A 12,326-nucleotide genomic window follows, 5' to 3' on the forward strand; every position below is an offset into this window, starting at 1 on the left:
TTTATGTGAATTTTAATGGTTTAAAATTCCCATTAATAGGTTTATTGCACCTTTAAATGAGTATAATATTTTATAGTTGTAAATACTTATTCATTTTTTTGGAATTTATTATAAACTTTTGTATTTTGAAGGTATTTTAAATACCCAAAAATGATTTTCTTTTACCTTTAATTCAATTGGTATATTAATCTTTTAATTTAGATTTTTAAAACTTTACAAGACATAAGATTTGGATTCCTTGTGGTTTTCTCTACAAGAATATATGTTTCTTCTATTTTTCTAAAATAGTTGACTTTTGGCCTATTTTGGCTCATTAAATACAGAAATGTCGGTGCGTTGCCATGAGCCTTAAAAAACATACCGGCATGAATGTCGAACATCCAAACATAAAATCACACAAATATTAAGCCACATCCATATGAAATGAGGTGTTCCACCATCCTGGAGAGCCACCCCTAGAGGTTGAGCGCCACGCGTTGGCTAATGGTGGGCATGGTGTGCAGTCGAAACCATGGAATTTGATTGTTTCCCGTGTTATACTACTCATACGAGAGCAAATACAATAAGTTCTAGTCCGGGTTTGGCGATGACAAAAATGATCAGAGCTGATTAAAATTCCAAAAAGAGTTCATTTTGTGTTTAGAACAAGGTCAGACTTACCAAAATGGCCCTGGCGAGAGGACCCGAGCTGAACTCCCCAACCACCAAATGCCATACAGCAACGCAATAAGTGGCCGGCTTAATCGCCGGGGCCTCGATCGATCGACCACGTTCCGAAGTGCATACAAAAATCTCGGTGGCTGCTGCACGCCGGCGGCACGCGCAACACGCCCACGCCGAGTCGGCAAATCGCACCGACTGCAGCGGCCAGCGGGGAGCATGGCATGATCCGCGGGATCAGTGTTTACTTTTTGGTTGGGTGCCCATCCGATTGTGCCTCCCTGGTTAAGCGCATCTCCACCGGTCTAATGCAAAACGGTCATTTTTTGTGACCGTTTGGGTACGATTGTTTTCGTATGCGTCTAGACGGTCTCCAATAATTTACATAGTTTAAACTTTACAGAAAGACATTAAAAATAGAAAGGCCTAGCAAGGTGCTAGCCCAAGCCTATTCGTTGTCGCTGGGCAGCAGGAACGAACTCCGGCAGCGGAATCAGGTACATCGGCGCAGGTGGAGGAGGGAGGGCAGCATGATACGACAGTGGCCACGGATCCCATGCCGCGGGAGGAGGAGTAAGGGGAGCCTGCGGCGATGGTGGCCACGGATCCCACACCGCGGGAGGTGGAGGAAGGGGAGCCTACGACAGCGTGCCCGGAGGAGTCGTCGGCCTTCCATGCAGCAGCGCGGAGTCGCGCAGCTGGACGACGAGGCCATCCCACCGGACTAGCTCATCGAGCTCACTCTCAACCATGGCGGGTTGTATGGCCTCCTCCTTATCGATATCCAGCGGCTGGTGCTCTGGATTCTAGGGTGCACCGCCGTGTAGGGCACGTCAACGTGGTAGACGTGCCCGCCCTTGAAGATGTTGCCGTCCCCATCCTCGACGTACTCGTCGTCACTGCCCTCGTCTCCGTCGACATCACCGTCATCGTACTCACCCTTGTCTTCGCCGTCGTCTTCGTTGCCGTCCGGGAGCTCCCGGTTCAATAAGTCCACGTCGCCAAGATATCCGGCTCGATGATGTGGGTCGAACTCCCACGTGCCGAAGGTGATCCAGTTGTACAAGACGACGACGAATGTTGGATCGTCGCTCAGATCCAACAGCAGGATGCTGATGCGGCGGCGCCGGTCCTCTTCGTGCCGCTCTCGTCTCTCAAGCGGCACGGAAGGGACCAGCACACACCGAGATTTAAGATACCAGCCTCCACCTGGTAGGCTGGCATCCGACCATGGCACTGGTCGGTTCTCTTCCCACATGCGACGCACGAACTCCACCCTGACGTAGCGACATCACCGCGGCTTCTTCCCATCTCGCGAGGAGCTGGCCTCAGCGTCATCCTTCACCTTCCTGAAGGCCCAACTTTTGCCCATGGGCGATGGCTTGGAAATGGGCGCCTCTGGTGCCTCTTAAAAAGGCCCGATTGCTCGCCTTCAATACTGTGGCGCAGAATTCGCAACGACGCCGCCTACGCATGCGAAGGTGAGGCCCGCCATTAACGCCATGCGAAGCCGGAGCAACCCGCGCTGACCGCGCCCCATCCGCCCATACACATCCGCAACCTAAATTTGGGTCGCGTTTACGTCTAGGTGGACACACCAGTCACTTTTCATCGAGCCACTGGGCTAAGGTGCGCATGCAAATATCGACCGCTCGATCTCAAATATACGCTTTGCGACCATTTGCGTTGATCCATTGGAGATGACCTAAGCAAACAGCGTACTTCGTCTGTCCCCATATGAATAAAGTCCACTTCTGTTTTTTACCTACTTTAACTTCTAAAATTTTGACCAATTTTAGACAACAGTAGCAACCTATGTGATGACTGATTTGGTTGTGGCTTTTTCTGCATCTAGATCTATGTGACAAAACACCATATTCTTAGAGCATCTTAAGCAGGGCAGTTCATTTCAAGCATCAAATGTGTCCATTTATGTTAGCCAGCGGATAGGAAATGACGCATTGTCCTCCCTGAGATAGGAAATGGCGCATTTTCATACCCCCCTCGCCCGCTGCTATGGATGCCGTGATGAAGTTAATGTGGGGCCATCAGGTTCCCTACATGTTTTACATTTTTTTTTTAGGATTTCCACAAAGTCCACTTTTATTTTTTCTAATGTTGTAGAATAACAAAACCTTATTTTGCGTATTTTGAGTTATATGAATCTTTTGGATGTAAAATAGACCCATCTTTTTACCACGACATTTTTTCGGAATTACAAGGAGATGATCAGAAGAAGGCCAACATGCCAACAGGGTGCCAGGTGGGGCCCATGGCGCGGCCCATTCCTTGGATGCCTTGTGGCCCCTTTTGCCTTAGTTTTGACGCCACCCGATCAATTTTAATCTAAAACCACCAATGAATAAGATCTCATCCGCGAGAATCACAAAGTGGCAGTGGTGAAAATGAAATACACGAAACAAAGAAGTTCATGCAAAGATAGGAGGGTGAAATGCTGCCGGAGTCGCCCCCAGTTGCTACTCCGCCTCCATGAACAACATCACCATGTCTCCATGATGAAGGAGCATTCCACCCCTATGGTCCATGGAAGTAGTTTGTATCTATGAAGCGCGGATACTTTGCTTTTCTGCCGTACCGGTATCGGATACTGCTCGGATACGGGATACTGCCCGGATACTTCCCGATACGTATCCCGTACGTATCTACTAATTTTTTAATTAAAGAAAAATAAAAAAATTACGGATACATGAGGGATACCCAAGGGATACTCGAGCGATACTCGAGGGGTACTTGAGCCAGCCCACCGTCCACTCATCTTCTACCGCTGATCCTTCCACTCCACCCCATCCCTATCGAACAATTGATTTTTATCTCTGAATTCATTCCTTCTCCATTCAGATAAGCAATGACTAGTGGTAGTACATCCCATCAAACAGATCTTCAGTTGCGAGCTCGAGCTAGAGCATGTACAACGACAACAACTACATGAAATGCATCCCAACTACTAGCTATTGATTCGTGTGATTTCTATAGATGAATTTTACTTCTTTAATTATTAAATAATAAAATATCTATGTTGGATGTGGAGGAAAACATCCTCATCCATGCTAATCCTATGAGAAATATTTAATTTCTTTAATTTTCTAAATATTTACATATATATGAACGTATCCCCGTATCTACATTTTTGAAAAATTGCGGTATCGCGGTATCCCCGTATCACGTATCGGATACGTATCCAAGTATCCGTGCTTCCTAGGTTTGTATGAATCTCTGCCTATGTTCTTTATTAATTAGTACCACATGACTTGCCTACATGAGTATGGCCATATATATGTATTACCTCGATGGCGGATCCTTTCTTATGAGATGCATTTGAGATTTATGTTATTGATGTATTGATATATGCATATGTTACCCCGTTCATGTATGCTATGTTCTGATCAAACTTGTATGAAATAATCCATGTGGGAGATGTATGTATAATTAGTTGGAGTAATGTGGTCATAAGCATATAGATATTGGCAACAAATTTGCATGCTACTAAGGTTTTTACCTTTCTAATGGTTACCTCAATAGGGAGAAACGACTACTTATGTTATTGCCCATCTAGTGACAATCTAGGTGGTCTTGTTTGCTCAAGGTTTCATAATGTTTTTAAGGAAATACTATGCTTATCTTAGACTTGAAGAAGTTTTTTTTCCTTTCAAAATGGTATTAGTGATATTTGTTATACATATCATCTTTATGCCAGGACACGATTCCCATATGAATAATGTGAATCAATCACTTAATTAATTTTGCTAGCCCTCATTACTTGTTATTAGAAACTATATTCATGCCACCATGTTTATGAGAGAGGGGTCCAGCGAAACCATGATCCCAGTCCTTTTAAATCGCGAAAACAACTTTTTATGTATGCTCTTTTACTTTCATCTTTAATTAAATGCAATAATACAAACATACTATGCAATTTTAATTTACTATATTTTACTTTGTTTTGTATTACTTACACGCCATGTGTGCCTGACAAACACCTAAGTTGAGTTGGGTACAAAAAACTATTTCTTATACATTTACAAGGTTTATGAAGAAGATATATGATAGAACCTCTTTTTCCTAGAGAGTTTGATATGAACCTTTGAGTCATCCTTCCGAAAAAAATTACGTTTGCTGCATCACTCTACGCTTGGAGTCCCAATGAGTTGGTAAACACGTGTATTTTTGTTGCCTTCACCATTCGGCTGGCTTCCTGCTCGGCCGATCGTTTCCTGCCCGCGCGCCTTAGCTATTCTCGTGTGCGACCTCTCATTTCCTGCCATAGCCGTGGCCTACAAGAATGGCACCGCAACAATGTGGACAGGCAAACCCTGGCTAGCTACTAGCCATGCCTCGCCGCAAGATCACCACCTGGGGTAAGTTTAACCAGATGGCTCTTATCCCATCGTTCGAGACCGCCCACCATGCCGAGTCCACCCATCAGCTCATGGTTGCCGAGTGGCATGCTCTAGGTGACATGAGGACAGCCATGGCCAGCAGGCGCAACATGGTGCATGGATCCCTGGTGGAGGCACATCTCTAGGCGCTCTAGGCGCTCGAGACGGTGGTGGAGGCGAGTCAGAGCCGATAGGAGGGGGTGGACGCGGAGTTCCTAGAGATGGTGGAGGCGGCGCAGGATCAAGCCTCACTGTGCCTCAGCAACACGCCAGCCGGTGGAACCACATCTCGATGAGGCTGGCGCCTCCGGCCACTCTAGGGCGGACGACGCCGAGGAGTAGACACACTGTCGTAGGGAAGTGGATGGTGAGTAGATACATCTGTTGTAATTTCGGTTCAAATACCATGTAATTTAGCATATCTATTTTTAGTGAAATGAAATCTACCTATTTTCGTTTTTCGTGTTGCTTTCACGTAAATGCACGGTACTTTTAGTGTGCATTCGACTCGCGCTAGTGTTTATAATCGTCGCTAGGTGGTCCAATGACCTATTTATATTTTTTGTTACTTTTAGAATTTTTATATCTACTATTGATAATTATTAATAGATCGATGTAATTTTTGCAAAAAAAAAAAGCCCATAGTGAGGGCCCGCCTGTATAACTCTGACATCTTATCAGGACGGTTTACCACGTTTGGCTAGTGCTTTGTCATGCCGGCAATCCTTGTCACGCTATTTCACTCTTTCTCCCAGCGAAGATCCAGACGGAATATCCAGCTTCTTCCTTCCACCGGCAGCAACTGATCTGACACGGAAGCAGCCATAAAAAGTTGATAATTGGTGCGCAGCATCTGAAGGGAGTTTAAAATTCAGATAAGCCGGAGAAGGCGACGTCGCGCGCTCTCGTCCTCTTCACTCCGCATGCCCCAACGAGTGGCCCTCCTAGCTCGTCGTCCCCGTCTCCGAAACCTCAACTCCGCTTCACTACCTACCTGCCACTGCAACGTGGGTCCGGAAAACGCCAGGTCCCATTGTCCCGCCGGAGCAAGGCCGAGGTCGTCGTCCACCTCCCCGTCCCGACCTTAATCGCTGGAGGCCCCGCCTCGAGCTCTCACCACTCACTCATTCACTGCCACATGGGGTTTGTACGCTAGCGAGTTAATACCGGCAGGTCGCCCATCCTATCGCGGCCGCCTCCGGCCCCCAGCCCGCTTAAAACCCCGCCTCTCGGCCGCGCATTCTGCCCCTGCCCTCCCTCCCTCGCCGTCGCCATACATCGCGCCGCTCGGTGTAATTATCACCTCATCTAATTATTGGCGCCCGCGCGGCCAGATATTTTCATCCCGCCGCCGGTCCAGCTCAGTTCACTGCCAGAGCCCGGATCGGCGGACAAGGTAGGTAGATGGACGAAGCGGCCGCCCACGAAGCGCCGCCGGCCGTCGTGCTCGTCTCCGCCGGCGCCAGCCACTCCGTCGCCCTCCTCGGTGAGCCAATCGCACGCTTTTTCTTTTCTTTCCTTTCCTTTCCTTTCCTTTTCTTTTCCTTTTCTTGTTCTTGGGGTGGGGCGAGCATTTCGTCGAGCGGCCTGTGTTTCGGGGACGAACCGTAGTGTGGATCGTGCCGCTGCTCTGCTCACCGACTGACGGGCGCTGTTTTCGCTGCAGCGGGCAATGTGCTGTGCTCCTGGGGCAGGGGCGAGGACGGGCAGCTCGGCCACGGGGACGCCGAGGACCGCCTCGTGCCCACCGTCATCAGCGGCTTCGACGCGCCCGGGATCACCTCCGTCATCTGCGGGGCCGACCACACCACCGCATACTCCGAGGAGGAGCAGCAGGTCTACAGCTGGGGATGGGGCGATTTCGGGAGGCTCGGCCACGGCAACTCCAGCGACGTCTTCACGCCGCAGCCGGTCAAGGCGCTGCAGGGGATACAGATCAAGCAGCTCGCATGCGGGGACAGCCATTGCCTGGCAGTCACCATGGACGGTGAAGTGCAGAGGTAAGGCGGCTGTCAACAGCTTCGTACTTGCGCATACTAGTTCCGTGTATTTCACTATTGGTGCCTCGTGGGATCAGCTCCTCAGATCGCAGCATTTGCATTGCTGTTGAACAGTTCCGACTGCAACTATTGTTTGTTCTGAACTTCTGATACATGTTTGTTTCAGTTGGGGGCGTAACCAAAACGGTCAGCTCGGTCTTGGAACTACTGAAGATTCGCTGCTCCCACAAAAGATACAAGCTTTTGAGGTAAAGTCTTATTCTTATACACTACCATTTTTAGATAATAGACGCAGCTACATGCCACAAGAAGCTTTTTTTGTTCCAGCTTTCGTTCTTTGGCATTTGTCCGTGACAAGAATCTTTGATTGATTCTGTTGCTGTAACTGTAAGAATCTTTGATTCTGTTGCTGTAACTGTAAGAATCTTTGATTGATTCTGCAGCTACAAGCATTTGTCCGTGCCACAGGAAAATTGCTGCTATGATTTGTAGCATACTGTATATAGCCTAGTGCAAGTCTTAACCAATAACATCCCTGTACCTTACAATGAATAGATTGTCAGATTATGCATTGTAGGTTTCGGTCCTCTCATGTTATTGGAGTGGTCATTCCACCATTTATGCTTAGGTACCACTATCTGATGTAAACAGCAGCAAGTGACACCTCATTACTGATAAAAAAATAACCTTCAAGTATTCGCCTATTACATGAGAAAATGTATTTTCACAAGTTCCAAGTATGTAATGACAATGTGGACATCCTGACCCGCCTATTTACATGATGTGTGCGGCTATTAAGAGCTAATGGTCCAAAAATTGTGTAGGGTATTTGCGTGAAGATGATTGCTGCTGGTGCTGAGCATACCGCTGCAGTAACTGAAGATGGCGACATCTATGGATGGGGCTGGGGTCGATATGGAAACTTGGGTCTTGGTGATCGCAATGACCGATATGTTCCTGAAAAAGTATCTTTGGTAGAGGTAAGTGATATATAGTTGGAATCACTTTTTGAAGATTGAGATCCACAGATAAACTCCCACTATTGCCTTCAACAGTTAATGAATGGAAATAGATCTTGCCATCTCTATCTGTGTTCTGGAGTTGTATTGTCAACCAGCCACCATATCCATGTTAGTGTTATCATAGCGCTGATGTTGAACTGAAGGATACATCTCTAAAATTAGAATTGGCTTTGAGCCTGAAGAATTAGCATCCACATATCACATTTAATAGTTCTAAACAGGAACACTTTCAGAAGAATCTTTTGTCTAGATGGACTTCTAGAATACAAATAGTTCGTTGGGACATTTAGTGGAAGCTTACATATGGTTTTCCAGTCATCCTGCAGGTTACTGTGCTCTTTGAAATTTACACACATGTATTGTCTTTTACAGTTCCGGCTATGGAACGCACTAGTTTTCCCTTTTCTGTTTGTTCTTACTATTTGTCTGTTTATTTTATGTTCTATGTTTGTGTTCTCTTTCATGGTTTGTCTATGTTCTTATTATTTGCTCTCTTGTAGGAAGAGAAGATGGTGCTTGTTGCATGTGGATGGCGTCATACCATTACTGTTTCCTCCTCTGGCAGTTTGTACACTTATGGTTGGAGCAAATATGGTCAACTAGGACATGGTGATTTTGAAGATCATTTAGTTCCACACAAAGTAGATGCCTTAAAAGATAGCTCTACATCCCAGGTATTAGCTAATACCAACAACATTCTTAAAAGAAGTTACATAGCATTTTCTCAATCCTTGCCATGGAATACTGACAAATTATTCAAATATTTACTTAGTTTTCTGTGTTTATTTTGTTGGATTACGATCTGCAACTGCAATGCATATGCTAATATGCACTTGTTAGCCCGTAGGGCTATGCAATTTGGTTTAACTGTTGTAGTCTTGTAAAGAACTTGGAACCTGTTATATGCTATTCATCCCTAAAAAGTTCCTCGTGGAAGACTAACGTTCGAGAGCTATCAAGTTCTCTTTTTGCATATTTTCAGTGCAAATGTGTTGATTTCTATTGAGATTCAGGAAGAAGGTTTATAACTTTTATATACTTGCACTCTGCTGATTTAGATTTCAGGTGGATGGAGGCATACAATGGCACTTACATCAGATGGAAAGCTTTATGGATGGGGATGGAACAAGGTCACCATTTATCTATGTGCATCTTTCTTTTTGTACCCCATTTCTGGTATCTTACTAAAACTACCAACCAAATCTTTTGTTGCATAGTTTTATTCATGATTCCAAAAAGCCATTTTACTTCAGAGAGGACAGTAGGAACTAGGAAGGATCCTACCGATAGTATTTTAAACAATAAGAGATATTATATGTACAGGGCAGAAGCCCCCAAAAGATGAAACTTAGATAATTACATCAAGGATTGTGACCACTCAGAAAGAGGGCTAGTTTTTGTTCTTTGCCTAGTGTATAACCATGCAAATTTCTTGCTTGAGTTCTAATTTCCAGCCATCAAAGGTTGGTGCCAAGTTCTGGAAGATAAGGCTATTCGTAATGTGATCTCTAATTTGGAGGCGAGCAGTAAACAAATTTTGTGTATGCATTTGGTTGCTAGCGTCGTGTCAGGATGGTTCCTTTACACAGAAAAAACAAGATAAACTTTTTATTGTTTTCAACTTGACCAGTCGAGTTTTTGGAATGTGATTTATAATTTTTTTTCTATGCGCATGATGAATCTCTTGGATAATCAATCACTGTTCGCTCAAGTTCCTCCACTTCACATATGATACATTTATTCCTTTCAAATGCTTGTTTTCATGGTTTGATATAGCCTTGAGACATAGTACATATAGGATCCGGTTATACCATACATATACCTTACTAATGATAGTGACTATCCGTAATGCATAGAATTCTGAAAAATCCACAGATTTGAGCCATTTGATTGTCCCTGTGGTCATCTGATAAGTTTGTCACAATTCTACAGCCAGTGGTGTAGTGATATTCTGCGATCCAGTTACTTCTTTTTTTGCAATGAAACTTGCATGCTGACTTGGCTTGAATTCCAGCTATACCTTTCTTAAAACTGATGCTATTTGCGGAACGCCTAGATGTATCATGCTTCACGTAGTATGCTTCAGGTGTATTTTACTTGTCCAGGTGTTGTATCGTTGTTTTCACTGATTGTCTCATATTTTCATCTGCAGTTTGGACAAGTTGGTGCTGGCGATATTGAGGATCACTGTTCCCCAGTGGAGATTAATTTTCCAGATGAACAGGTATGCCATGTTTCTGGGAGGGCTAAATGAACCATAGAAGTCATAACCAACATATTTATACCCAAAGCTGGTTCTTGATTCTTGTGGATATAATATCCAATTGCTGTTTCTTGCGATGGTACTGCAGAAAGTTGCCCAAGTTGCTTGCGGATGGAGGCATACTCTTGCTTTTACAGAAAAGAAAAATGTTTTCGCATGGGGAAGGGGTACTAGTGGACAACTTGGTCATGGTGAAATAGTTGACAGGTGGTTCCTGTGGAATGTATTTATTTTCCCAAGTGAAGCACTTGTAGCCTTAATCACCTCTAATAATGTGAACTAACAAATATCATCTTGTACCATCCTGAAGGAATACTCCGAAGCTGATTGATGCCTTAAGCCCGGACGGTTCTGGTTGCAAGAAGTTGGAGTCTTCAACAGCTGTTCCATTTTCAGGTTGGTAGCGACGCTGTCTCTCTTCTCTGCATGCCTGCATATACTAGCAGATGCACCCTTTCAGACAGACTACTAATGGTGCTTCGTGATGTTTTCAGCCAAAGTTTGGGTCTCCCCCTCGGAAAGATATGCTCTTGTTCCTGATGAGAAGGTGAGCTCATGCGTACTATATATGGACTCTCTTTCTCCTTTTAAGAAAATTGATATTCTTCTACAAACAGTCAACCGACAAACTCTTATAGAGGTAGATCATCTGGTAGAACGTAGGACTGTCACTGAAGATTGCTTCGTGTCAATTTTGTAGGTTCCAAAGCCGGGCGAAGCCAGCGGCAACGGTGCGGATGCAAGCGTACCCGAGAATGATGTAAAGAGAATGCGTGTGTCATCCTAGTTCGACGACCTATCATCTATGTACCTCTTTAAGTTAACCCTAGTACCGCTATCGAAAAGCCTTTGTGCGTTGGTTCACCAGTTCCATCTAGTGGTGTCCAATTTTTGTGCGTAGTATTCCGCTGAAGTGCTCTTCCGGGAAAAGGGACCTCCTGGCTTCCTGTTGATGATGTGTCTCGGGGGCAACGATGTATAATGCACCTCTTAGAGGTGGCTAGCAGAATCAACCTGGACCTGTGTTCTGAATGTGTGGATAGCTGCATCTGAAACTTTGCTTGGTCGGTGCAATCAATAAGTGATTTGTTCTTATCTCTCTTTAGTTTTTGATTGATTGCGTTGTCTGCAACCAACATATTTCTGGGGGAAGAGATACTGAATATCAGAATATGTTTGACTACTCATGTCTTGTTATGCATGGCCAATGACACTGGAATCTCACGGGGGCTTCTATCGACCGGCTGAATGGTTGTACTTGTCGGCGAGAAGGCGCTTTCGCGATACTAGGTATTTGGTCTATACCTGATCTAAACCCAAGCCGTGCACAAACTGCGAAGCTATAGTGATATTTTTTTGTTTTGGAAAGGCCAAGGATGAGGACTAGTATAGACAGATCTTTGGATGTGATGCTGGTTCACTCCCTTTAGATACTTGGGTATTCCAATTTATTATAGAAAGCTCGGGAATTCTGATTGGTATTCGGTGGAACCCGATTTGAGAGCAAGTTGGGATATTGGAAAGGAAAATTACTATCCTATGGTGATAGGTTAGTCATTATCAATTCAGTTTTAACTAGCTTACCAATGTTTATGCTGTCATTCCTACAGTGTTGGGTATGGAAACGTTTGGAATTTTATAGATCAAGGTTCTTTTGGCAATCTGATGAACAAAAAAGAAATATAGACTTACAAAATGGAATATTGTACGTAGACCTAAAGATCAAGGGGGCTTAGGTATTAAGGTTCTCGAAATCAAGAATAGATGTTTATTGAGTAAATGGTTGTTTAAAATTCTTAATGAAGATGGGGTGTGGCAAGAATTGATACAGGTCAAATACTTAAGACAGAAGACTCTATCTGAGGTCCAAGTTAAGCCTACCGACTCTCCTTTTTTGAAGGGATTGATGGAGGTTAAATATGATTTCATTTCTAGAGGTTTCTTTAAAGTGGGTAATGGAATAGGCACCCGTTTCTAGGAAGAT

At 44.7% G+C, this 12,326-nt stretch overlaps 1 protein-coding gene across 1 annotated transcript; it reads left to right on the top strand.

Annotated features, from left to right (window-relative positions):
• Positions 1-6,224: 6,224 nt before the first annotated feature.
• LOC127334899 (ultraviolet-B receptor UVR8) lies at positions 6,225-11,437 on the top strand. Its single transcript, XM_051361448.2, has 11 exons — positions 6,225-6,543; positions 6,724-7,057; positions 7,224-7,305; positions 7,882-8,037; positions 8,580-8,753; positions 9,138-9,209; positions 10,232-10,303; positions 10,431-10,549; positions 10,653-10,738; positions 10,837-10,889; positions 11,043-11,437. Exons 1-11 carry the CDS (start codon positions 6,462-6,464, stop codon positions 11,127-11,129), a joined length of 1,317 nt encoding a protein of 438 aa, XP_051217408.1. The 5' UTR covers positions 6,225-6,461; the 3' UTR covers positions 11,130-11,437.
• The last annotated feature ends 889 nt before the right edge of the window (positions 11,438-12,326 follow it).

Source organism: Lolium perenne, chromosome 2, assembly GCF_019359855.2.
Source record: "Lolium perenne isolate Kyuss_39 chromosome 2, Kyuss_2.0, whole genome shotgun sequence".
In the NCBI taxonomy this organism is placed as follows: Eukaryota; Viridiplantae; Streptophyta; class Magnoliopsida; order Poales; family Poaceae; genus Lolium; species Lolium perenne.

Excerpts from the sequence above, each read along its gene's own strand:
- LOC127334899 (XM_051361448.2), top strand. The coding sequence starts at position 6,462 with ATGGACGAAGCGGCCGCCCACGAAGCGCCGCCGGCCGTCGTGCTCGTC. Across the intron at positions 10,304-10,430 it reads TTAATTTTCCAGATGAACAG|AAAGTTGCCCAAGTTGCTTG; the intron begins GTATGCCATGTT and ends ATGGTACTGCAG. Across the intron at positions 10,550-10,652 it reads CATGGTGAAATAGTTGACAG|GAATACTCCGAAGCTGATTG; the intron begins GTGGTTCCTGTG and ends ACCATCCTGAAG.